General features: G+C 40.6%; 1 protein-coding gene across 1 annotated transcript in view; it reads right to left on the reverse strand.

Moving 5' to 3' along the window:
* BLTP3B (bridge-like lipid transfer protein family member 3B) overlaps window positions 1-26,750 on the reverse strand; it is a 127,966-nt gene that overhangs the window by 61,778 nt on the left and 39,438 nt on the right. The window contains exons 2-7 of the mRNA XM_089671187.1: window positions 23,062-23,224; window positions 21,671-21,709; window positions 19,003-19,094; window positions 10,018-10,207; window positions 5,703-5,843; window positions 2,674-2,850 (exon numbers count right to left, since the gene is read on the reverse strand). Of these exons, the coding sequence (XP_089527313.1) occupies window positions 2,674-2,850; window positions 5,703-5,843; window positions 10,018-10,207; window positions 19,003-19,094; window positions 21,671-21,709; window positions 23,062-23,224 (802 nt within the window). The remainder of the gene's footprint in view (window positions 1-2,673; window positions 2,851-5,702; window positions 5,844-10,017; window positions 10,208-19,002; window positions 19,095-21,670; window positions 21,710-23,061; window positions 23,225-26,750) is intronic.

Consider the following 26,750-nt stretch of genomic DNA (forward strand, 5'->3'; position numbering starts at 1 on the left):
ATACAGTAAGGAATTATGCCAGATATTGCCAAAATAGGTATTTAAGTTTATATACATTTTACGTTTATGTTCTAAAATTACTTTTTCTTTCAGTTAGGCTGCATTCACACTTGAGCGTTTTGTAGCTTGAAGCTCTAAAAAAGCTCAAACCTAAAAAAAATCAATTGTTCTCTATGATGCCTGTTCACACCTGATCATGTGAACAGGCACCATAGAGAACAATTGACTTTTTAAGTTTGAGCATTTTTGGAGCTTCGAGCTTCAAGCTATAAAACGCTCAAGTGTGAATGCAGGTTTTCTGCTTTTCTTGTGTAAGGGCTTGTTCACACCAGAACAGAGAAACTGATGTGCAGATTTCACTTTGCAGAGACATCAGTTTACATCAGTTTTTATGCACGCTGCAATGATTTTTATACACATTGCAAATTCCTGCACATAAAAATATCTGCACGTGAGTGTTGTGAACAGGGCATATAGAGAATTGATTTTGTTGTGCCCTTGCAGAACATGTGCAGAAAAACTGACGTCTCTGCACCATGGTGTGGACGTGCCCTAATTGTCTTTCTAAAGACAGTTGGCAACATTTTTGAATTGAGCACCAGCCCAAAAAATAATGCATTCCTCTAGTGGAACCAACAGAAAAGGGGTTTTTGAACCTAAGCTCAGCCATTCAAACGCTTATTCCTCCCCACAGTCCTGCTTTCTATCACAAACACATATCTGCATAAACAGTACAGTATACATATTACATATACAAAGCTGCTGGTTTAGCACTCATTCAGCAGAGGCCCTGGCATGAAACAGCCTTGGTCCGAGGAAGCCAGAAGATTTGTTTCAATCTGTATATAAGATATAAAGTGGAACCTCTGGGAGGAATAAGCACTTGCACCTGTATAAGCTCAAAATGTTTTCATCAAGTGTAGTGTTGTAGGCGAGGATCTTTGGAGCAAAAACAACGCAGAAATCACTTTTAGGCCTCATGAACACTGGGCATTTTAAAAAACGCTGGTAGTATTAGCTGTATAAAGTTGCATTAAAAACGTGAGTTTTTCCATGTTTTTAGTGTTTATGCATTAGAATATTTGCCATGTTTAGCTGCATTTTTCTGTGTTTTTTAAAATTTGGCTCAAGAATGCTGGTTTGCTGCATTTTACCGCGTTTACCTGCGTTAGAGCATTTTTAGTCCTCATGCAAACTTGATGTTCTGAGAACGCTGGTAACGTTAGCGGTGTAAAGTCACATTAAAAAAATTGAGTTTTTCAGCTTTTTTTAGCGTTATTGCATTAGCGTTTAGCCACGATTATAGACCAGATGCGATTTCTCCTGCGCTCTATGACCCAGGCGGGTGGCAAATGGATGCCCTCCCCTCTGGGTTGGGGGCCAAACTTCAGTCCTTGGGCTTAAATGGGAGAGAGTACTCTCAGTCCAGTTAGCTCTGATGAAGAAGGCATGTCCTTCGAAATGCGTCAGCTGTACTGAATGTCTACCCACATGATGAGATTCGCGCTGGTTTCTTATCTTTGAAGTCCCTCTGAGGACTTACATGCCTGATTTTATTCGCTGTTTGTGAGTACTACTGATCTGCAATGACTGATGTCTCTCAAGAAAAGAACAGTCCAGGATCTGTCTTTGTACATAAGAAGGAAGTTGTCCCACCTTCATTGATTCAAGCCAACTGGGCATCCCATAATCCCCATTTCCCTACCCAAGTTGATTTCTCCTAATAATATAATGAAACTAAGCCCATGGACTGGTTACTGTCTCTTGGATGCAAGTCTGTGTGAGAAATACCTGTTGCCTGGCTGTGCAGAAAGAAGCTTAGGGGTACCCATAACACAGTGGTACTCAACGAGGGTAGCGCTACATAATCTAATCTTACTGCACTCTTACTACCTTCTAGTCTCCTAGATTGTAAGCTCGAAAGAGCAGGGCCCTTGATCCCCTCATGTTTTGCATTGTATTGGTATTGTTCTGTCACATGTTCTGTCTCCCTTTTGTAATGTACAGCGCTGAGCGAACTATTGGCGCTTTATAAATACTGTATAATAATAATAATAATAATAGTGACTCCCCTTTCTGTTTAAAGACTGCATTATCTTACTGTAGCCACCCCTTTTTTCCTTTGTGATAGTTCTACAATGTTTCACTGCTGGCAGCAAAGATGGTAGGATATTAACTGAGACAGTCCATTCATTCATCATTTTTTTCCATTCAACCAGCAGGAAAAAAAAAAGAAAAACACGGGCAGTAGATTGAGTTCAAGCAGGGTGCCCATACATGGATCGAAATTTTTATGGTCCCTGCTGAACCAGAAGAATTGCAATCCACGTATGGCTGACTGTACTGACTGACAACACTATCAAAATGTGAACTAACAAGTGGTTGATGGCTTGCAGCACTGTGTTCACACAGTCAATTACCCCCAAGGACGCAATCTACATGGAATAAGTATGTTTTCTACCCTGTTGGTATGAACTTCACTTCACAAGCATTTGGCCTCAGAGTGTGAGTGTGTCTGTGGTAGGGTTAATAGACTGTCCGCTCATTCGGGAGCAGGAACTGATGTAATAACCTAGTTACTCTGTAAAACACTGCAGTACAATAAAATCACTGAAGTGACACTTTACACCAGCACTGATGGCTAGGATAGACAGGGTAGCTGGGTTAACTCACCTGTGTGGGCTCTGCGGTTCTGGCCATGCTTTTCCTTTGCTCTGTTGACTTTTCTATTGCTTCGCTAAGAGATTTAGCATATTGAACCATTGCCTTCAACTGCGAGTCCGTCAGCACCCACAATAAGTCATCCAGGATCAGCACCAGCTTCGAGGCCACCACATTACAGTCTTTAAGCTGTTGAGAATGAGGCATATCATAAGCGCACATGGTGGTGTCAGTAAGTAAAACCTTAAGGCTGCTTTTACACTGGTGTCCCATATATCCGTTTTTCATCTGTCCCTTTACGGATGTAAAATGGACACCCATGTATTTCTATGGACTAGTGGATGTAAATGGATGATCATCTTTTTACATCTGTTAATGTTTGCATCCATTAACATCCATTTTTTGGAACAGAAGAAACACCTATTTTTCTTCCGTAAAAAACCCCAGAATGGACGAAAAACTGACGTAAACGGGCGAAAAACTGATATAAACAGAAACGAATGAAAAGCAAATGTAAACGGACTAAAAACAGATGTAAATAGACATACGGTCTGTATTTGCATTGGTAAAGGATGTAAAAAAAAAAAACACACTATGTAAACATGGATGTGAACCAATGAAAAACTGATGTGAACGGATGAAAAACTGATGTAAACTAATGAAGAACTGGTGTGAACGGATGAAAAAACTGATGTGAACTGATCCGTTTTTTTCTTGGAAAAAACGTGACTGAACTGATGAAAAAAATGGAACACCTGTGTGAAAGGACCTTAAAAGGGAATCTATAGACTTGTACTTTTTTAAAAATATATATATATTCTGTAAGTACATGTAACCAGGAATACAAAAAAAAAAAAAAAAAATATTTTGTCATCAATGAACATTCATATTTTAACAACTTTTTTCTGTATACAGTTTGTAAATGTATACTCAATAGGTTTGCATAGAATAGGCTGCTGCATTTTAACAGTAAATGTTAGCAATACATAACGATCTCTAGCTGTATCAAAATCTAATAAAAGCTATTGAAAGTGAAAACAATGGAGCAACCATACTGTATTTGCTTACTTTATATGCTGGCTCTCCTTCCTGCTCGTTACTGTTGCACACTACCTTCATACAAAAGCACAGTTATCCTGGAGCTATAGACACCTCCCTTAAAACTAGGTACACACTATAGGAAAGTCGGATGAGCAATCGTCCAGTTTTCCTCGATTGTTCACAGCATGTCGTACCCGAAGGTGGTACTAATTGTACATAAATTCTGAACAAAGGCGCTTTTTTTTTGATGTAGAAATGTATCTGGATTATATTGTTGTTTGTTTCCCTAGGATACACACTATAAGAAAATCGGGTGAACGTTTCCGTGTGAGGAATGATCATATGATTTTTTGATGTGTACTTTTAGTGTGTACACAACTTTCAACAGCCGATTCAGACCTTCCAAACGAAATTTCCGAAGGAACAAAGTCCAAAATTTTTCTCATACCTGAACAGTACTAATGATTTTCATTTAATGCTTCCTGTTTTTGTACGAGAGAAATCTGATGCTAACAATTGCGCATGATCGGAAAACCATAAAGAACAATACAATCCATGTATAATGGTTCTATGTCAAATAAAAAAAGCCTTTGTCATTCGAGAATTTTTTTACAATTGGCACCCTGTTCCAGATGCATACTGATCTTAATCAGATGGCTGTGGCCTGCAGGAATCTTCAGTGCCTTGGACTGAAATGATCGTTTACCCTGGGCGCACAGTAGATTACTGGAGAGGTCTACAGGACTACCCCCAGATACAGGAGATGCTTGAGAGACATTCCAGTAGAAGTCTAGGGGGATCTAATTCCCATGTGCAGCAGAAATTAAGGACAATATAAGCCCAAGGCTGAACATTCATGCAAGCAGAAATTGCACAATTAATGTTAGCATACATCTAGGGAAGACAAGGGTTGCTTTAGGTCAGGTCAGCAAAAATGAGATCATTTTCATTACAATTTTGTAACCAGGGCAGAAACAGAGACAGATGACACTAAAACTACTCTTTCTAACAGAGCTCGGAGGCTTTGAAACCTGTCAGGTTTAATTGTCATTTGTACCTCTGTTGGGTACATTCGTATTAACTTCCTATGTGGTCACCAGTACACAAAGTGAGAGGAACTCTGTTAAAGTAGAACACATATAGCAAAAAAAGCACCATATGGCAGTTCTATCCGTTCCTTTTTTATATAAAATTTTCTCACAAGGTGTCAAAGCGACACTGTCACCCAGAAAAAAAACTTATAACAGTTGGCTGCAAATGAAGTATTATAGCTCTAGGGACTCTACCAACTACTTTCCCCCCTGGACAGCCACTTCATCAAGGGCTCAGCAGTGACACAGGGGTTTAGGGAATGGTACCACAGCACAAGGCAGAGAACAAAGGCATCCGACACTCCAGGACATGTCAAGGTCTTATGAGTCTGATGTAAGCTGCAGCACTTGACTGGGGAGAAAGTAGGAGACACAGGCCACCACAGAGACGAGTATATTACCTCTTCTACAGAAGGGAACATCTATTAAGATTTTTTCAGGGATGGTTGACAATGCAGCTTTAAGAATTGGTGCTCCAGTAGATGCCTATTCAGTTCTCTCAATATTTTTGGCTACATGAATAATTTTCTAAATCAACATCAGGCACGGGCAAAGTTCTGTTCTCTCCCCTCTCTTGAACGCTTGGCTTTTCTCCTTAACTATTGTCTAAGCAGGAAAAGAGCATCACATAATGCAACAGAGGGTTGCTCAAAGTACTGGGGGGCTCACCATAGTGGCCCTCCCACTCTGATCCTGAGAGTCAGAGTGCAACCACAGTCAAATAAATGCTAAAAGAGAAACAAAACGCACAACTGCTATATAAAATGGCAACTATATGAACAGAATATGATTTATAAAACGAATGCAACACAAAACACATTTTACAGAGATCTGTTCACAGAGAGAGACAGATGGCAGGGACACTGAGATTCAGCATGTTGCAATAACACTAGGAACATTCGCACTCACTCTCCTCTTCAGCGTGACTTTAATTTTGGACTGGTTGGTGATAAGACGGACAGGGGCGCTCATTATTTCATGATCGGAACTCTGGATGGCGTCTGCTTCTATCCGAATCATCTGCCAGTTTATCTCTTTAAATGTCAACACCTTAGGAGACAAAAAAGATCTCATCAGCTAACTTCACACTTCTTAAATCTGAAATTGCAACAGTATGGGCTCACCTACACACATTATACTAGTTACAATAGGGTACTTTTGCTTTTAAAGTGGTTCTAAAACCTAAATATTTTTTACCTTAATGCATTCCTTGCATTAAGTTAAAAAATGTTTAAGTAGCAGTATTGCCCCCTCACACCCCCCTTCTACTTAACTTAGTCCTCACTTAATCCAGGGCTGTGTGTCTGTTGCAGCTCTGTCCTCTCTCCCCCCTTTCACAGGTTTTGCTGAGGCATCAGGGGCCATTGGCTCCTGCTGCTGTCAGTCAAACTCTGTGAGGAGGGAATGGGGGGGGTGATCCCCACTATCTGTGTTTAGCCAATGATTAAGCACAAGATCATGTGAAACACGTTAACAGGTCCAGTATTCATGTCCTGGTGTTGTGTGTCCTATGGATTAATAAATACACACTACAGGTGAAACTCAAAAAATTTGAATATCATACAAAAGTTCATTTATTTCAGTGATTCAACTTAAAAGGTGAAACTAATATATGAGATAGACTCATTACATGCAAAGCAAGATAGTTCAAGCCGTGATTTGTCATAATTGTGATGAATATGGCTTACAGCTCATGAAAACCCCAAATCCACAATCTCAAAAAATTAGAATATTACATGCAATCAATAAAACAAGGATTGTACATAGAACAATATCGGACCTCTGAAAAGTATAAGCATGCATATGTACTCAGTACTTGGTTTGGGCCCCTTTTGCAGCAATTACTGCCTCAATGCGGCGTGGCATGGAAGCTATCAGCCTGTGGCACTGCTAAGGTGTTATGGAAGACCAGGATGCTTCAATAGTGGCCTTCAGCTCTTCCCAGGCTGGGAAGACTGAATCTGCAATAGGCAAACAGCTTGGTGTGAACAAATCAACTGTGGGAGCAATAATTAGAAAATGGAAGACATACAAGACCACTGATAATCTCCCTCGATCTGGGGCTCCACGCAAGATCTCACCCCGTGGGGTCAAAATGATCACAAGAACGGTGAGCAAAAATCCCAGGATCACACGGGTTGACCTAGTGAATGACCTGCAGAGTTCTGGGATCAACGTAACAAAGGCTACCATCAGTAACACACTACGCCGCCAGGGACTCAGATCCTGCAGTGCTAGACGTGTACCCCTGCTTAAGCCAGTACATGTCCGGGCCCATCTAAAGTTTGCTAGAGAGCATTTGGATGATCTAGAAGAGGATTGGGAGAATGTCATATGGTCAGATGAAACAAAAATAGAACGGTATGGTAGAAACACAACTCGTCGTGTTTGGAGGAGAGAGAATGCTGAGTTGCATCCAAAGAACACCATACCTACTGTGAAGCATGGGGGTGGCAACATCATGCTTTGGGGCTGTTTCTCCACAAAGGGACCAGGAAAACTGATCCATGTACAGGACAGAATGAATGGGGCCATGTATCGTGACATTTTGAGTGCAAACCTCCTTCCATCAGCAAGGGCATTGAAGATGAAACGTGGCTGGGTCTTCCAACATGACAATGATCCCAAACATACCACCTGGGCAACGAAAGAGTGGCTTCGTAAGAAGCATTTCAAGGTCCTGGAGTGGCCTAGCCAGTCTCCAGATCTCAACCCCATAGAAAACCTTTGGAGGGAGTTGAAAGTCCGTGTTGCCCAGCGACAGCCCCAAAACATCTGCATGGAGGAATGGGCCAACATACCAGCAACAGTGTGTGCCAACCTTGTGAAGACTTACAGGAAACGTTTGACCTCTGTCATTGCCAACAAAGGATATATAACAAAGCATTGAGACGAACTTTTGATATTGACCAAATACTTATTTTCCACCATAATTTGCAAATAAATTCTTTCCAAATCAGCCAATGTGATTGTCTGGATTTTTTTTCTCATTTTGTCTCTCATAGTTGAGGTCTACCTATGATGCCAATTGCCTCTCTCATCTTTTTAAGTGGGAGAACTTGCACAATTGGTGGCTGACTAAATACTTTTTTGCCCCACTGTGACAGGGACATAAATATTGCACTGTGATATGTCCCAAAAATAGAACTTGACCGGGTATTACTCCCAAACTGTGATGTGATCAAATAAAGAACAAACAATATTAGTGACTTCTGTGACTTCCGTGTTACTCCTCCACCATTATGCACTCACCAGAAGCAAGTAGCAAACCAGCATTGAATGAAATGACTCTTTGAAGCAAATCTGCTCGATTCTTATCTCCAGTCACTGATCCATCCAAGGGTGGGATCCCTCCTAAAGTGAGAGCTCACAAACAGAGGCTGGAGACAGTGCAATATAGTGTAGTATATTGATTTAAAATATTAGCAACCACGTGGAGCTGAATACAAATTTAGGAATAAAACCACTCACAAAGATGGCCGCCACAGCGTGATGTCAGCACCGCCGAGTCCATGTGATGGTCCGGCGTCCATCTTTGTGAGCGGTTTTATTCCTCAGTTTGTATTCAGCTCCACGTGGTTGCTATTACTTTAAATAAATATTCTACACTATATTGCGCTGTCACCCGACTCTGTGAGCTCTCACTTTAGGAGGGATCCCACCCTTGGATGGATCGGTGACTGGAGATAAGAATCAAGCAGATTTCATTCAATGCTGGTTTGCTACTTGCTTCTGGTGAGTGCATAATGGTGGAGGAGTAACATAGAAGTCACTATTATTGTTTGTTCTTTATTTGATCACATCACAGTTTGGGACTAATATCCGGTCAAGTTCTATTTTTGGGACATGTCACAGTGCAATGTTTATGTCCCTGCCACTCATTTGTTGGACATTGTTCATTTGTATTGTTTGGCAACACGTTTTTATCTGCTTCATATAATCTAGCACTGCTTCTGCAGGTTAAATGGTTTGGTTTATTTCTTTTGCTCTTATTTTCTGTAATTTCTGTGCATTATATGGTTTTTTTTTTATTTCTCTTTGATCTGTTATATTCGATCTTGCTGTGGGAAATATCAAATGTTTGGACTGTAGTTTTTAAGAGGGCTGCAGGGAAGACAAAATTACTGATTTGTATACTTTCTCTAGCAGACTAATGTAGCACCTCTCCAGTCCCTGTCGATCTCCTGCAGCATGTCTGTAGTCTCTGACTGAGCCAAAAGTAGAAGCTGTGCTCTTCACAGAGCATGAACTTCTGCATGATCAGTGGGTGCATGAAGGGATTGCTACAGATGGTACCTTGCCAGAACCAGATAAGATATGAAATAATTAGCACTCCTCACTGTGTGTGGTTGGATTAAACATCATGACATCACATGGAGGGGCGCACAGTTGCTATAGGTTACACCAGGGTATATATGTGTATTTGCTGAATGTGTTGTCACCATGTCACCTTTGAAAGGTGACCTGGAAACCCACAAAGGGTTGGTAATCATTTGAATTATGAGAGCTTATCTTCACAATACACATGAAATATGCATCTGTATAGAGTGTTGGTGAGTATGAACCATGTAATCTCAGACCATCTCCTATTGCATGTTTCCAGTCTCTCACCATCTTCTGTAGTACTGTGCCCACTTTCAAACAACATTTACAGCTTGTCTACAATCATTGTCCTCCGCTTGCAGCATGTCCCAACTCTGACCGTCTCATGGAGAATCTCTGCAGTTTCTATTTAAACATACAATGGCCACAGTGCCATAGGTGGCCAGAGACCATGTGGATCGCAATCTCCGTTGGCTATTTATGTAATCCAAGAAAAATGTAGGAATGGATATGACAGAGCTATGGAGTGACATGACTCTGCCCTGCAACACCTTCACAACTTCGTAGAAGGTAGCCACTGGGAGACCCAACAAAAAACATTTCCATTGCAGATAATATGGCATGCAGATCTGTTGTGTCTCTTCGGGTTTCAACACTGGCAAGTTGTGGTGATCCAAGCTGGAAAGTGCACCTTGGGGTGCACTGGATTTACTGCCGGCAGCATAGTCTGGAACATATCTAGTTGCAGGAACAGGAGTTTTTTTTTTGTTTTTTTTTTAATTTTACTTAAATATAATCATGTGACTTGACACATGTAGGTGTCCTACACAGTCATGCGAAGAACGTACTCCCTAAACAAGGTGAAAAATCTAAAAATGTAGCACATTTTGCTTTATCCTACCTCTCCATGCTGCGGGTCTTGTATTCGAGTGAAGCGCAGATCACTATGTTGCCAGTTGGCATTGACACTGAATATTCTTAGCTGGGACAACTCAAATGAAGCATTGAATGCCTTGGCTTTCATGCGGATGATGATGGAATTGACAGACAGGGAGATTCCTTCTACTACTTTCTCTGCAAAACCATATTCACTGGAAGATAAAAAAAGTAAAAAATCATTCAAATTCATAAGATAAAATGGGAGTCTGAAAATTGACAACAGAAATTAACACTAGATCATCTACTTTGTTGCTCTTTATTTGGTGTAACACTGGATGTGACAACATGTCAAGACTAATGCTGCCTACAGCATCCTGATTTTAAATAAAATGGACCATGGCAATATGATTGTGGCATTCTTCAAAATGGATCATGATAACATTGCTCCAAACTTCTTTTCAGTTCCGTGCTGCAGCAATGTGAAATAGTCAGTACTTCCAGGTATGTGGTCGCATGCGGCTTTCTTACTTATGGTGACTCGCTCATCTAAAATGCAGTTCTGGCTGTTTCTGTACCCAGTCGCTAGACCCGAGTGCTGTCATGTGGGAATGGGTCCCCCAACCTTTTTGCTAAAAAGATGGCATAAACTGTATCTTCCTGGAAGATTTCTGTGACCCCCATGTTTTCCTAAAAAGTCAGTCCACCTGTAAATGATTTTTTTTTAGGTGGAACCCAATGGACTTAGTCAGCCCTTCCTGTTTGCTTTGGGGAGTTGATCCATAGGCCTATTCTATGTGACACTGCTCCTCCATGGATACAGTACAGTGAGTAGAAGCTGCCATTATAAGACAGGAAAAGTGTTACAAACAAATATTACCAGGTGAAAATAAAAGGAAAAACATATTAAAATAATTAAAATGAATGTACTCACCATCGAATACCTGTAATATCACAATTTTTCTTGGCTTTTTATGGGATATTTTAACTGCTTCCTGCCCGCAATGTACTGCAGCAGAGCGGCAGCTACAGGCAAAGCAACGTACCCGTAAGTCGCTCTGGCTGTACTAACACGGGGGCACGCAGCGCCCCCCCCCCCCAGTGACTGCTGTGCTGAAGATCCCGGTGAACGGGACCCAGTGATCACGTGATCGCTATGCCATCACATGATCACAATGTAACCAAAACAGTTGTGAATCAATCTCATTCATAACAGCTCTGCTTCTCTTCCTAGTGAGCTGTGATTAGCCCACAGCTGTCACATAATACATGGGGCCAATCACAGCACCCTGTACCATGTGACCAGCTCCTGCAAATCACAGATCACTATCCTGAGCTGTCAAAACTTAACTCATTCATGACAGTTCATGAATGAGTTTGGTTCTGACAGCAAGCTTTGCATTGCAGGAGAAATGACCTTTATTTCTCCTGCAAAGCAAAGCATAAAAAACAAAAAAAAAGAAAAAAATCCCTGATCAACCCCCCCCCCCCCACAGTAGTACAATGTTACTATGGTAACATTGTACTATTCTGCTAAAATGTTAAAAAAAAACAAAAAACGTAACTACTTGCCAACCGCTTACCCACATTTTGCAGGCGATGTAATCTTGCGTCGCTTCCTATTTTGGGGTGTGCACAAACCTGCGCCCCCCACAGCCGTCAGTCCAGGGAGAGAAGTGAGAACACCGCACCGAGTAAAAGCACTACTAGAATTTGTCACTGCATTCCTGCTACTAGCGACATCAGATAACATCAGGGTTAGTTAGCGCCCCACCCAGCCAGGCTCAGCTAGCATCAGATTGCCCGCACACTATAGGTCGCTGATCACCCCCATTACTAGTATAGTATATATATAGTGTTTGTACGGATCAATATATTGATCCCGAACAAAACCATACTAGTGCCTCCTTTGTATAGTATCCCCAAAAACGAGTTAGCAGGATCGGCCCCGTTCGCTGCCAGAACTAGCGTTTAGCCCCTCTGCTGGTTTTCACAGAAGATTTGTACCAACTGATTGTGGGCCAAGGAAATTTATACGCACAACTATACATGGCCACCCACCCAATTCAGCTCTTTCCAGACAATTTGCATGGAAACCTATTACAGTTTCTGAATTTAAAACTCTTTTGGGCCTAACCCTCAACATGGGCATTACAGAAAAGAATGAATTGCGGTCATGGTGAGCCACAGAGCCAATTCATCGTATTCTCTGCTGTTACATATATACCAAACATGGACCAGCAATGTACTGGTACGTCACTGCTACAGGCATCATTCTGGTACAGTTTTTTTCAGCTGTTTGTCGGCTTTCATGTAAAAATAATCCTAGTGGCCAATTAGCTGTTGAATTGTTTTTACGAGCAGTGGGAAGAGAAGGGACATTACCCTAAAATTGGTGACCTGTAGGCTTTTAAAGTGTCACCTATCGATAATAATATGTATGTACTTTAATTTTAAAGCATGTCATGTTTGGTATCTATTGAACATCATCTTTTCAATTTTATCAAACAACTGGGCAATATATTGTGCTGTTGTGCATTAAAATTCTAAAAAGTGTATTTTTCCCCAAAAGATTTGCGTTTGAAAAATTGCTGCGCAAATACTGTGTGATGTAAAAAATGTCAACACCCACTGTTTTATTCTCTAGGGCCTCTGCTTTAAAAAAAATAGATAATGTTTGAGGGTTAAAAGTAATTTTCTAGCAAAGAAAAAGTTTTTTCATGTAAATAAAAAGTGTCAGAAAAGGCTTGGTCTTCAAGAGTGGGTGATGTGTGGCATAAGCTTCTAATGTTGGTCCTGAAATGCCAGGATAATAGAAGCAACCCCTCCAAATGAACCCTTTTTGGAAAATAGACACACTCCAAGGTATTTGCTAAGAGGCATGGTGAGTGTCTTGCATATCTCATTTGTTGCCACGTTTTTGGAAAACGAAAAAAGAAAACAAAATGTATTTTTTCTTTTTTTCCTTTTTCAAAACCCTGTCACAAAAATTATATCTGTAAAATACCATGCCTCTTATCAAATTCCTTGGGGTGTCTACTTTTCAAAAAGGGGTCATTTGGGGAGTGGTGTTTGTACTATCATATCCTCCAAAACTGTGATAGGTGAAGTGATATGAGAAAATATGCCCTTTGAAAGCCTGGAGGAGATCATTGGATTTTGGGGGCTTGCATGTAGCTAGGCTGGCAAAAAGTCTCTCACATGTGGTATCCCCATACTTGGAAGACATAGGAGAATGTGTTTTGGGGTGTTACTCCACATATACCCACGGCATGCATGAGCAATATATCATTAAAGTGACAACCATGTAAAAAATAGTCATTCAAAAAAATGTGGCAAAAAATAAAATGTTCCATGGACTCAACATGCCTCTCTGCAAAGTCCTTGGGGTGTCTACTTTCCAAAAAGGGGTCAGTGGGGGGGGGGGGGGTTGTACTGCCCTGGCATTTTAGCACCTCAAAAAATGTGAGGCAGTCAGAAAGTAACTGTTACATAAATTCCAATATATATACCATAGCTTGTAGACACTATAAACTTTCACACAAACCAATTAATATACTGTATTAAGATTTTTTTTTTTTACCAAATACATGTAGCAGAATACATTTTAGCCTAAATTTATGACTAACTGAGATTATAGGATATTTTTTTTATAACCAAAAGTGAAATATGTTTTTGTTTTTTTTTCAAAATTTGCAGTCTTTTTTTGTTTATAGGGCAAAAATTAAAAACCGCAGAGGTGATCAAATACCACCAATAGAAAGCTCTATTTGTGTGAAAAGGACATAAATGTTGTTTGGGTACAGCATTGCACAACCACGCAATTACCAGTTGAAATAGCGCAGTGCCAAACAGCAAAAAATGGCCTGGTCAGGAAGGGGGGTAAATCCTCTGGAGGGCAAGTGGTTAATCAAGCTCAAAGCCAAAAAAAAGCTAACAAAACCTCAGGACTATATTCTGGCTCATAAAATATTTTCATTTAATAGTGCACAGTGCTATAAAACTGGCTAGTAACACATTTGATTTCCAAACTCATGATAAACTAACAGCGTAAAACATACATCCTTATTTGCAGCATAAACACAGCGATATTACAGGCTTGATTAACAGCCCAGGTGGCAGTGTGGCGTTTCAGGCTGACAAATCGCCCTACAGTGACATCAATCAGAACAAAGCTATATTCATTCAGAAAATATATTCTCTCCTCCGCAGCAAAAGCTCCATTTGTTACAGTAATATTTTTTTACATGGAGACTGTGGAATGTATAATTCTGTTTTACTAGAAAGATTTTGCCCTTCCCGGTTAACATCAGAAAAGAATAAAGGACTCTTTACTAAAAATATCTAAAAGAAGTGTAGTGATGCTTGTAACAACCTTTTATTTGTATTAGTGCATAGAAGAGATTGAAAAGAAAAAGATTTGATTTTTGTACTTCCAATACAATCCTTTTAATGGTCTCCATGAAATTTTGACGGTGTGTACAAAATCAATCCTTCCTGAAAAAAAAAAGTTTTGCCCATAGTTCTACTGTAATTACCATGAATTCTGATTTAGAGAAAATGTGTCACATTTCCAGTTTCCTACCCCTCTCCCTTCTGCCCGGGATGCAGTGCTCAGGTCCGAGTAGCCAATACCCAGATCCAAACATTGTAACACAGTATGTCAGACAAGCAAAGCAACAGGGAAACTCAGGAAAGGCAATTTTCAGTGGATGGGTGAGCTTTTAAGAAAATCTTCCTCATTATCCTAAAATTACTGGATAAATACTCAATAAAATTGCAGGAAAAAAAAAAAAAAAGAAAAAGTATGGTGGGTATGCAAATCTCAGAACTGGATGGATGGACAGAAATACATTTCATCTGTGTATTTAGTGGTTTTCCTGAAGTTCAGCTTTAAAGGACAAATCCACACTGACATTTCAGAACATACATATGACAAAGTAAAGCATGCCAGTAAAATATGTGTGAAATTCTACTGCCTTTTGTTTGCAAAGAGATGAATGCTGAATAACCATACAGGTGTGTCACCGTGTACAATGCTCTGCAACAGAGCACACCAACCTCTCCTCTTTGCTTGACATGAACAGAATGTGAAAGTAAGCGTATTCCTCTAAATAAATATACATAGTCACGTTTGTTTTATCAAGTCAGACACACCAGTTAGACTGTGGATGCCATGATGCTGCCAAATATTTGCACTAGGATTGTTAAAAACCTTAAATTACCTAGTGCTGGAGTGCTCCTGCATTAATGAGTTCACAAACTTTCAATTCTGCTGTTCACAGTATATGGCCAAAAGTTTATGGACATGTGACCACCACATCTACATGAGCTTGTTGGCAGTTGCAGTTCGCTCACTGGCCACTAGGTAGCTTTGTTTCCAATATCATAAAGTAAAGGAAAAGCAGTAATTGGGTGTTAGGCCCCTTTTAGAGAAAAGTGATGTGTTGGATGGATTTACTTCCCATATAAGCATCGGAATAGGAGGGGCCTAGTGGGATGGGGCTTGGGAGCCAAACACTCCAGAGTTACGAGGATGTAATTGGCTACTGACCTAACAGATCTCTATGGGGCTTCAACTCCAGGCGAGATGGTTCAGAACTCAGTAGGGAAAGCTGTAGTTGCCCTGACTCTTTTTAAACTTTTGCGGGTCATGATTGGGGTGTAAAACGCCTTTTAGACCAGGCCAGAGTCGTCTGATGTGAGTGGTAAATCACCTGGGAGTGAGTGTGCCATCTGGGAGCATGCCCAGTTGGGCAGAGCTATGGAAGAGACTGGTATACTTATGCGGGAACCTTGATTATACTCTCTGGATGGAAGCTGAATGTTGTAGACTTCGCATACATGGGGGACGTTGTCCAAATTCTGTGGTGCTCCAAAGGAGAAGAGGTGCAAAAGAAAGATGGCTTACAAAATTGTATGCTGACATTCTGCACTGAAATAACAACTACAGACTGTGTACTCCTGTGTATGACGATCCATGCTGAATGCAAAATGGTTTAGAAATTGACCATAATTCATTATAATTGCTTTTTAAACATGATTTTAAAGTGGTTCTAAAGGCTCAAGGTTTACCTTTGTGGCTTCTATACATGAAGGTAAAAAACCTCCCTCCCCCCATATCCTTACCTCAGCCCCCTCCGATTCAGCGATGTTCACATTAGCCTCAGCTGTATGGGGACTCTTCCTCCTCATTGGCTGAGTCAGCAGCAGGAGGAGCGAGCTAGAGGGCGGGACGCATAGAGCAGCGGTTCGGGCGTGAGGCCCCAAGGCAAGCGGTATCCCCAAGGCAAGCAGCTTTCTCTAGGAGCACTGCTTGAGGGGGAAGAGCCAGGAGCGCCGGAGGGGACCTGAAAAGAAGAGGATCGGGGCAGCTGTGTACAAAGCTACTGCACAGAGCAGGTAAGTATGCCATGTTTGTTATTTTATAAAAAAAAAAAAAACCTGATTCTTTAGTATCACTAGTCATATTTAGAAGTTCATTACATGATCTTTTTTTTAACACTTTTTAAACATTTGTAAGCATTAATATAGGTTGTTGCTTAAAGTAGTTCCAAAGTCTAAATTTTTTGCATTCTCTTCATTAAAGTGGTTTGTAAAGGCTGAAGGTTTTTTTTACCATCATGCATTCTATGCATGAAGATAAAAAATCTTCTGTGTGCAGCAGTGTCCCCCCAGCTCCCATAATACTTACCTGAGCTTCAGCGCGATCCAGTGATGTGCATGACAGCCTCGGCTGTACAGGGTCTGCTCATTGACTGCGACAGCAAGCGGGAGCCATTGGCTTCTGCCACTGTCAATCACAGCCAGTCAGCCAATGAGGATAGAGAGGGCTGGGCCAATATGCGGCTCTGTGTGTGAATAGACACACGGAGAAGCAGGTGCCCCCATAGCAAGCTACTTGCTGTGGGGGCACCTGACAGTAGTAAGGGGCCAGGAGCACCAGCGGGGGACCTGAGCAGAGGAGGATCCAGGCTGCTCTGTGCAAAACCACTGTACACAGTAGGTACATGTAGCATGTTTGTTATCCCACCCCCCCCCCCAAAAAAAAATGAACCCTTAGAATCACTTTAAGGTAAAAGCACCCCACTATCTGTCCTACTCACCCCCATCCCTAAACATTCGTCTGGCTCCTATCACCGCTCCAACACAGTCTTGCTCCAGCACCATCTATGGACGCACACAGCCCAGCTCAGGAGCACACATACACTGGCGCCTCCTTAGCACCCAGCTTGTTAAGGAAGCATCTAGAGGAGGAAGAAGCAGACAGTGCTGGCAAGGGACTGCAGCTTATGTCAGTCACAGTGGGTGGCCAGGTTACATCACACAGTAGAGAAGTATGACAACATCTGCACTGTGTTCATAAAGTGGCTGAGGTTTTGACAGCAAGGTTCCAGCTGGGAGCCACTGTCAATCAACAGCAGCAGGGCTGGATGGAGGGCGTGACCCCAAAACTGACCACAGTATATATTGGTACCCTGTGCATTTCCTACAGTGTCCTTTTATTTCCTGCATCTAGCGCATAAAAGCCTAGATTTAAAGAGAACACATATCTTGAATCTTAATTTTTGGGGAAACACACTTTAAAGTGAAACTTTACTGTACGTGAAACAAAAATTTGTGAACAGCAGGCTTTTCAATACAGAAGACACATTAGGTCTCTTCTGCATTAAGTTATTCTTACCTGCCTGTATGCACACGCACCTCAATGTACAATTTCGACATCTGCTGAGATTAATGAACTCCCACGAATGTGCAGCAGTGACATTGCCTTGGCCCAAACATTAATAAAGGCCAGAAAACAGAACCGGGTAGGAAGACAGGCAAAAGATGGCCATCAAGGAAGCTTGTGGATATTGCTTCACTGGATTGGAGGAGAGTATAGTTCCGCTTTAACAGTTAAACATGCAGGGATTTTCAATTTGAAATCCTAGCACTGTCTCGTCATTTGTAGACGGTCTATCCAAATAAAAAATCTACATGGGTCATTATGAATTATTATAGGGAGGGCTGCCTTCCTCCTAGCTCAAATGGTTTAGGTGTTGTAAATAAACTTGTGTAACAGAAGTTCAAATTTCAACAGGCTATTTACAGCTTAGTAAATCACTGCAAAAAAATAAAAAATAAACTCTGCCTCCAGTGCAACATTTGCTAGAGGCAAATGGTTAGTATCAAATATTTATATGCAATATATCATATACCTAAAAAGCAGGAAAATATTTATAAAATGCATCCATCGTGTTCTCTACCACATCCTCTTGAAATATTCAATGTGTTCTTTGTAAACATACTGTATATAGATTCAAGCTTTTCACAGAGTTTCAGAGTGCACAGATTATTCACAATGTTCTTGCCAGTGAAGAAGCTTACAATCAAAGATCCATAGCAAAGTCATAAAACGTACTCCAGGAAGATTTAATATAAAAGAAAGTTAATGCAGATCGGCGCTTTTTAAAGACATTTTTTAAATGCAAGCAGGGAGTGAAAAGCAGCAGCAGGAGTGAATCAGTTACAGTTGCAGTGCAAAGAGCATGCTGATAGGAGAGAGCAAGCTGACACATACTGTAGATCTCATCAGTGTGCCGATTCTCCTTTCACTGTCCAGTCACAGGCTATGGGGTGGGGAGAAGACTTGTGTTCATGAACTGTAGCAGGAAAATCAAGTATCCTGTCCTGCCAGACAGGGAGGTGCTTGGTACCATGGCTGTGTAAATCTCAAGGGATACAAATCCTATGGCAGGTAAGACAGCTCCCATACACAGTATGTAGTTCACTGTTTGCCTGGAGTTCTACTTTAAGACACACCTAAAAGCAGCAAACCCAATGTTGATTTGGCTAAAGACACATTTCACCATTATGTGTTCCAACTGTGGGAAGAAGCCCATATCAATAGGGGGGTGGGGAGAGAACATACCGACAACAAATATATCTGTCTGATGGGAGGTGAACTCCAACATTGAGAGTGCTGGCCATATAATCCTATGCCTTGTCTACTTCAAGTGCCTCTTACCTTTGCCCTGAAGCAGTGACCAATGGCGAGGGTCCATTACATGCACGTGGCTCCTCACATGTGCTCATTTCCATGATGACTTTGTCCAAAGACTAAAATACATATAATTAAATATCAACAAACATAAAATATTACAACGTATGCATCCTAACACATCAACAAAACATTCTGAAACTTGATACAGATACAGCTTAGGCCTTGTTCACACAGGCATACCTAAAGTGGTTGTAAACCTTAGACATGAAATATGAACAAAACATATCCCTCTATAGTTTGTATTTGTCTCTATTTATATTGTCTATCTAGAGCACTAAGTGTCATTTCTGTCTGCTGCTTTGTTCCTCTGCTATCTGTATGAGGCTCTTCTGACAAGATTTCCTGACACCAAGAGAAAAAAAAAAAAAAAAAGTGGCAGGGGAGGGACCTCCAGCAGATTTACAGCCTCTGCTCTGTTCCTGTGAGCTGTGTGAAGGGAGTGTGTCCCTTCCCTCCAATCAGCTCTCAGAGCTCTCTTCACGGAGCTCTGCAGTGTGTAATTTCAGCTCACTATCCCCTTTTTTCTGACACCTCAGACAAGCTTTATACATTCTGGACTTTGTCCGATGTAGAGAAGAGATTACTGCAGATAAGCAGGTACAACCTATGTAGGAGGATTTGTTTCATCTCTGTGTATAACTGTATGCCGGTCACCTCACTGGGTATATGTAAGGGTTTACAGCCACTTTAAGAGTACATGTGTGCAAAGGGACATATTTGCACATGTGTTCTGTGCATCTGTGTGCAGGCAATGCTATTCATGTCTATAGGGTCACAGCTGCTGCACAGACACTGCTCCCAATCTGACATACTGTATGTGTGTGGGTTCGTGTCCACAGGTGTCAAATTGGGAGCAGTGGCTGTGCCCATGCAGCAGCTGTGTCCCAATAGACAAGAATGGGACTGTCTGTATGTGGATGCACTGAACATCTATGTATCACCCCTGCGGGTTAACACGGTAGTTCGCACGATTGTACATTCAAGTATGCTTGTGTGAATGGGGCCTTATTTGTTATAGCTTTTTGAAAGACTGGGGAACGGTTAGAACCTCTGGCAAGTTTAAATTATCATCCATACCACATGGATTGATTTCCTCACTTCCTGCTCTGCAGATACCTTATCATACCTACACATATGAGATGTCACCTGGAGAACAGGATTCCCTGAATTCAACCCCTTAGATGATTCAGGGTTATTCTATTTTAACAGCACACTGAACAGAAAAAGCATTAAAGTATTACTAAACCCAGGACCCTGCATTCACTATATCTGGTCTTCCACAGTACACACAACATGGAAATGCAATTATTTTAGTAAATATAAACTGCTAAATACCTTTTCCCATCAGCAGTTAGATAAGTCTTGTGACTTCTATCAGTGTCCAGCAGAGCACTGGTAAATCTTGTGGGAGGAGTTTTCATTTCACTCCTGATTGTCCAATGACTTTGCAGGACCCCTGACTCTCTGTCTAGACAGTGCTGATTGACCCTGTGCTGATCACATGCACCCTCCCAAGAAAAAAAAAAAACTCTCTAGCAATACACACCAAACTGAGCATGGGCAGCTTGCCCCCAAGGCTCTGTTCTATCATGAGATGATTTGCGGAAAGTAGAAGGGGAGGATCAGAGAAGACAGGATCAAACATCCTTTATACATACGTTTAACCCCCTTAGGTTCCACAGTGAGTATAACAAGCATGCTTTACTGCATATACAGACTTATTTTGCTGTTGTGGGTACCTGGTTATTGAAAGCAACATTTTTATTGGTTCCTTCAATCAGAAATATCAGCAAAATTGTTTACAAGAGACAGAAAAAAATGAATCAAATCAAAATTAAAACTTTACAGAGAAAGTACTGTATGTTTGGTATGTTATTGGGTACTGTAATGTACTCACCAACAACTTAAGGTACATACACCCTAGACATCAGGTTCATATTACAGTTTGTCTCTTAAAAGTTCCTTTGGTGCACCTATGTACCTACGTACGTGTACTGTACAGTAATGATGGTCATCTCCATCTAGAGGCTGACAAGCACACTACTTAGTTCAATGTTATCCCACTAGAGCGTGTACACAAGAAACCTCCAGACCTGTAAAAGGGGGCCCCGAGGTTCTGTATACCTAGTTGCCTCCATAGAATCTATTATGGCACTGCCGATTCATAAATAAAACCACCTAAATATGGTTGTATAAAGACAAAACTATCACAGTGCAAATGCTGAACGAATGCTGACCAAACACACAGCAATTCTGCATGTTAAGATTTAAATAAAGATCTGCTTTATTGTGTTTTTAGATTTTTTCAGATTATGGGATTTCCTGTTGATGTGGCATTTACAGCTTTTTTTTTTCCTCTTTATTGCACCTAGGTTTTGATTAACTCCTTTTCCAGATCACTTCAAATCTGCACATTTTAATTGTTCAATTTTCACTACAACCCCTCATAATTTCAAGCATGTTCAGTGACTTTTTCCAGTTCAAACTTCAATAAAATCCGAAAGTGATGGAAAACTGTCAGTATAACTCAAGTCTTATTTTTTTTTTTTTGCATAGATTAAAAAATAAAAAGTAGATTGAAATGTGAAGCGCCATAAGTAAAAGTAACATCATATTGAAGAGCAAAACTAACCAGACTTATTGGGTGAGTCTTCAGCTTAGTCCATGGTATCTGCAAAGCATTAATGAGCATTAGTAGGTCTGGCTGTATAAAAGGAAAAAACATTGAAAATATATTGAAAGAGAGACAGTATACATTATACATTCATATATTTATGAGGAGGTTCAGAAAGATATGCCATATTTTGGCCACTATATGTAGTTGATGATTATAGGAATTCAAAGTAATAGAAATAATACAGGGAAAATTTGTGTAGCACGAACAAATGCTTGTGACATTCGTCCATTTAACGATTTATAAATAGACCTATTAATGTATATGTAATGGCAAAAAGTTTTTTTGTAGTAGCTTTGGATAGAGTATGGAAGTTTAACGACACCTGTCAGGTTTTTTTTTCTTTTTAATTTTGCAGTGTGTCCGCAATGGGAGGACTCACTCTCTCTATTCGTCCTGGTAACACCAAAACAGGAAGTCAAAATGGGGTATTTCTTCAGGTCATAACTGTCTATAGGGAGAGTTTCCCCTAACTTGGAAACAAAAATTGGAGGAAAAAAAAAAAAAGAAAAAAAAAGGAGAATAAACCATTTTCTGTTATATTAAAAAAGAAAACTCTTATAGTTTTAGATAGGCTTTAGGGCTTATTCACACCAGAAGGCTGTTTAAGAAACCCGCATTCTGTGCGTGTTTCTTGCACTACATTCTAAGAGCACTGGGTGTGTGACTCCCCAAAACAGATCATAAAGACAGTACTGCAGTACCATCATGCGATTTGGAGTGCTTTGTTTTTGTTACTTGTTCTGTGTCCGTCGGGTCTTTTTCCTCTTTCCAACCGGGATGGGGTCCCTCTTCAGGAAAGCCAGGGTGTAAGCAAAATAAAAAAACCAACAGGTATTCTACCAAAAATCAGTCCAAAAAAATAAAAAAAAGTTGGCTTTAGAGATATACTTTTAGCATATATATAAAAAAAAAAAAAAATATATATATATATATATATATATATAAAATTTTTGGCTTTAGATATACTTCAAATGCAGACAATCATTATCAAAATGTGAAAGGGGAATTACAGGAATGATGAAATGGGTAGTTTTGTTGCTCTTTACAGGGAAGTGAAAAAAGGAAATACTAGGATTTACAGTTTAAACTTAATTTATAGCTACATTCTGTATAACGGAACTTCAACATAATTGAATTCGACAATAAATCTGTGATGTAAATCTTATTTGCTGGTTTACATAGCAGAAAGTCTCATCTGATTATCTGCATAATGCAGTGTAGATGCATTAGGGAGCTGCACAATTTCCAGTGGTGTTGTCCAATGTCCTGATGGCATCATCAGTTTGACACATTAAAAGAAAGGTTTTAAGACCAGACAGGAGAAAGAAATGTTAAGCTGAACCAACCCGAATAGCAGCTTTGTTGCAGAACACTTTGTTGATGGAGAGCCAGGTGGGGAGGTCCAGCATGTTCTGCAGCACATCTTCATCCAGCTCCAGGTTGGTCAGCTGACCTTCTCCTTTAAGGGTGCTAAGATTGATCTTGTCGGGGGAAAGGTTCTTTGTGAATCTAAAAAAAGGGAAAGCACTGTTATTGTGTCTGAACGAATGCCACATATAATACCCTGGAGGATATGTTGGACGAATTTAAAGAATTTATCTGCTCGTTTGGAATACACTGATATTTTGACTGACCATTACTCCCTCGTGCAACACTGTACCCAAATACATTTAAAAAAAACAATACTGTATGTTATACACATATCAAATTTCCTGGAAATTTCCTATACTCCCCAAACTACACCTTTTTGGAAAGCAGACAACTGAATGTGATCTGATTTGTTGCCACGCATTTTTGGGAATAAAGATACTTGCTGGTATTGAGAGGGTTAAAACATGGAGCTAGGTAATGGTATGCTATAGCAATGTTTCTCAACCTTTTTTCAGTTAAGGCACCCTTTAAAATTATGGACAGTCCCAAGGCACCCTTTAAAATTATGGACAGTCCCAAGGCACCCTTTAAAATTATGTGAAAATGTGAAAAACTATTCTAATAGTTTAATATAATGCAGCTACATCCACACATGCAGGACACCCAACATAAGAGATGTTTTTTCTCTCAAAGCAAATACACTTTTGCACACTGGTACTGACTAGTATCCCAACGTTTCTCTTCTCTCTCAGTTTTGCACCATCACTGAGCTAATGTGACCCCAGCACTGATGGAGAGGGGCAGGGTCAAACTAGGATGCTGTGCAGGCAGCGGACATCCTCCTTATTAAATGATTCATTGATTGTCAGGATGCCAGCGCCTAGAAGGTCGTAATGGTGCACAATGAAGACCTGTGGCTTTGTGTAACTAAAAGGAAGGCTTCTTCCACCCGCTGGCTTATATACAAGTTTTGGGCAATTTGTATACATTTTACAAAGGCAACCCTGAAGAAACCTCAGGGTACCCTGGTTAAGAAAGACTGTGATATAGGACATTAAGCAGTTTTAAACCAAAAAGCAAACATATCGCAGCGTACCAATTCTTAGATGTAATGGTTGCATTACTTGGTTTTTTTTAAGGCTTTCTTTTATTTTCTTTACCTGGTGATCCTGCCAGTAAATATGTTATATCAACAGAACAAGCTGTCCTGCAGATGTATCATTTAGAGTGTTTAGACGAGCCATTTAACACCGACAGGGGCGCTTACAATAATCAGCTTTTATGTAAAACCTTTAAAACAATGTTGCTGTAACTGCAGCGTGAGCTGCATTTTAGCATGAATTTGTTAGTGTATCTAAATCTGCTAGTCCATCTAACACTCTCCACCCCAGGGACTGAGAATGCTGCTGTCCTAAGGTTTCCCTTGTGCTCAGTCAGAGTGGGGGCACTCTAATACAGGGGGTGTGTTACTGGCCCAATCACCAAGTGAAAACAGAGGGAAGAAAGCCTAAAAAAGAAAACAAATGCAACCACCACATCCAATAAATGCCAAGTTGCAATATATTAAATTTTTGGTTTTGGGTTTAATACCGCCTTATTATACAGGTCAGATTCAGAGACAGGAGGGTGCTGACATATTATTATTATTATTATACAGGACTTCTATAGCGCCAACAGTTTGCTCAGCGCTTTACATTATGGAGGGAGACAATACAGTAACAATACAGTTCAATACAAGAGGGATTAGAGGGCCCTGCTCCTTGGAGCTTACAATCTAGGAGACATACAGTCAGGTCCATAAATATTGGGACATGGACACAATTCTAACATTTTTGGCTCTATACACCACCACAATGTATTTGAAATGAAACGAACAAGATGTGCTTTAACTGCAGACTGTCAACTTTAATTTGAGGGTATTTACATCCAAATCAGGTGAATGGTGTAGGAATTACAACAGTTTACATATGTGCCTCCCACTTGTTAAGGGACCAAAAGTAATGGGACAATTGGCTTCTCAGCTGTTCCATGGCCAGGTGTGTGTTATTCCCTCATTATCCCAATTACAATGAGCAGATAAAAGGTCCAGAGTTCATTTCAAGTGTGCTATTTGCATTTGGAATCTGTTGCTGTCAACTCTCAAGATGAGATCCAAAGAGCTGTCACTATCAGTGAAGCAAGCCATCATTAGGCTGAAAAAACAAAACAAACCCATCAGAGAGATAGCAAAAACATTAGGCGTGGCCAAAACAACTGTTTGGAACATTCTTAAAAAGAAGGAACGCACAGGTGAGCGCAGCAACACCAAAAGACCTGGAAGACCACGGAAAACAACTGTGGTGGATGACCGAAGAATTCTTTCCCTGGTGAAGAAAACACCCTTCATAACAACAGTTGGCCAGATCAAGAACACTCTCCAGGAGGTAGGTGTATGTGTGTCAAAGTCAACAATCAAGAGAAGACTTCACCAGTCTGAATACAGAGTGTTCACCACAAGATGTAAACCATTGGCGAGCCTCAAAAACAGGAAGGCCAGATTAGAGTTTGCCAAACAACATCTAAAAAAGCCTTCACAGTTCTGGAACAACATCCTATGGACAGATGAGACCAAGATCAACTTGTACCAGAGTGATGGGAAGAGAAGAGTATGGAGAAGAAAAGGAACTGCTCATGATCCTAAGCATACCACCTCATCAGTAAAGCATGGTGGTGGTAGTGTCATGGCGTGGGCATGTATGGCTGCCAATGGAACTGGTTCTCTTGTATTTATGGATGATGTGACTGCTGACAAAAGCAGCAGGATGAATTCTGAAGTGTTTTGGGAATATTATCTGCTCATATTCAGCCAAATGCTTCAGAACTCATTGGACGCCGCTTCACAGTGCAGATGGGCAATGACCCAAAGCATACTGCAAAAGGAACCAAAGAGTTTTTTAAGGGAAAGAAGTGGAATGTTATGCAATGGCCAAGTCAATCACCTGACCTGAATCTAATTGAGCATGCATTTCACTTGCTGAAGACAAAACTGAAGGGAAAATGCCCCAAGAACAAGCAGGAACTGAAGACAGTTGCAGTAGAGGCCTGGCAGAGTATCACCAGGGATGAAACCCAGCGTCTGGTGATGTCTATGCGTTCCAGACTTCAGGCTGTAATTGACTGCAAAGGATTTGCAACCAAGTATTAAAAAGTGAAAGTTTGATTTATGATTATTATTCTGTCCCATTACGTTTGGTCCCTTAACAAGTGGGAGGCACATATGTAAACTGTTGTAATTTCTACACCGTTCACCTGATTTGGATGTAAATACCCTCATATTAAAGCTGACAGTCTGCAGTTAAAGCACATCTTGTTCACTTCATTTCAAATCCATTGTGGTGGTGTATAGAGCCAAAAATGTTAGAATTGTGTCCATGTCCCAATATTTATGGACCTAACTGTATACTGTAAGAGGAGTGGATTTTAATCAGGTTTCTGCTGTTATTGAATTTCACAGATGCTGGCTGGTGATCAGGAGGCTCTGTATCCTCACACACACTGAAAAAGTTCAGTTCCGCATCATACTGAAGAAGTCACGTGATGATACGCATCTAGGAGCTGCCAGGAGTCAGTGGAATTGAAACCGGAAGTGACATGGGAGCCGCGGCCCCGCTGTCTTTATGAGAGC

The sequence above is a fragment of the Staurois parvus genome, unplaced genomic scaffold (genome assembly GCF_062004578.1).
Source record: "Staurois parvus isolate SC_StPar_1 unplaced genomic scaffold, SC_StPar_1.0 ptg000101l, whole genome shotgun sequence".
NCBI lineage: Eukaryota > Metazoa > Chordata > Amphibia > Anura > Ranidae > Staurois > Staurois parvus.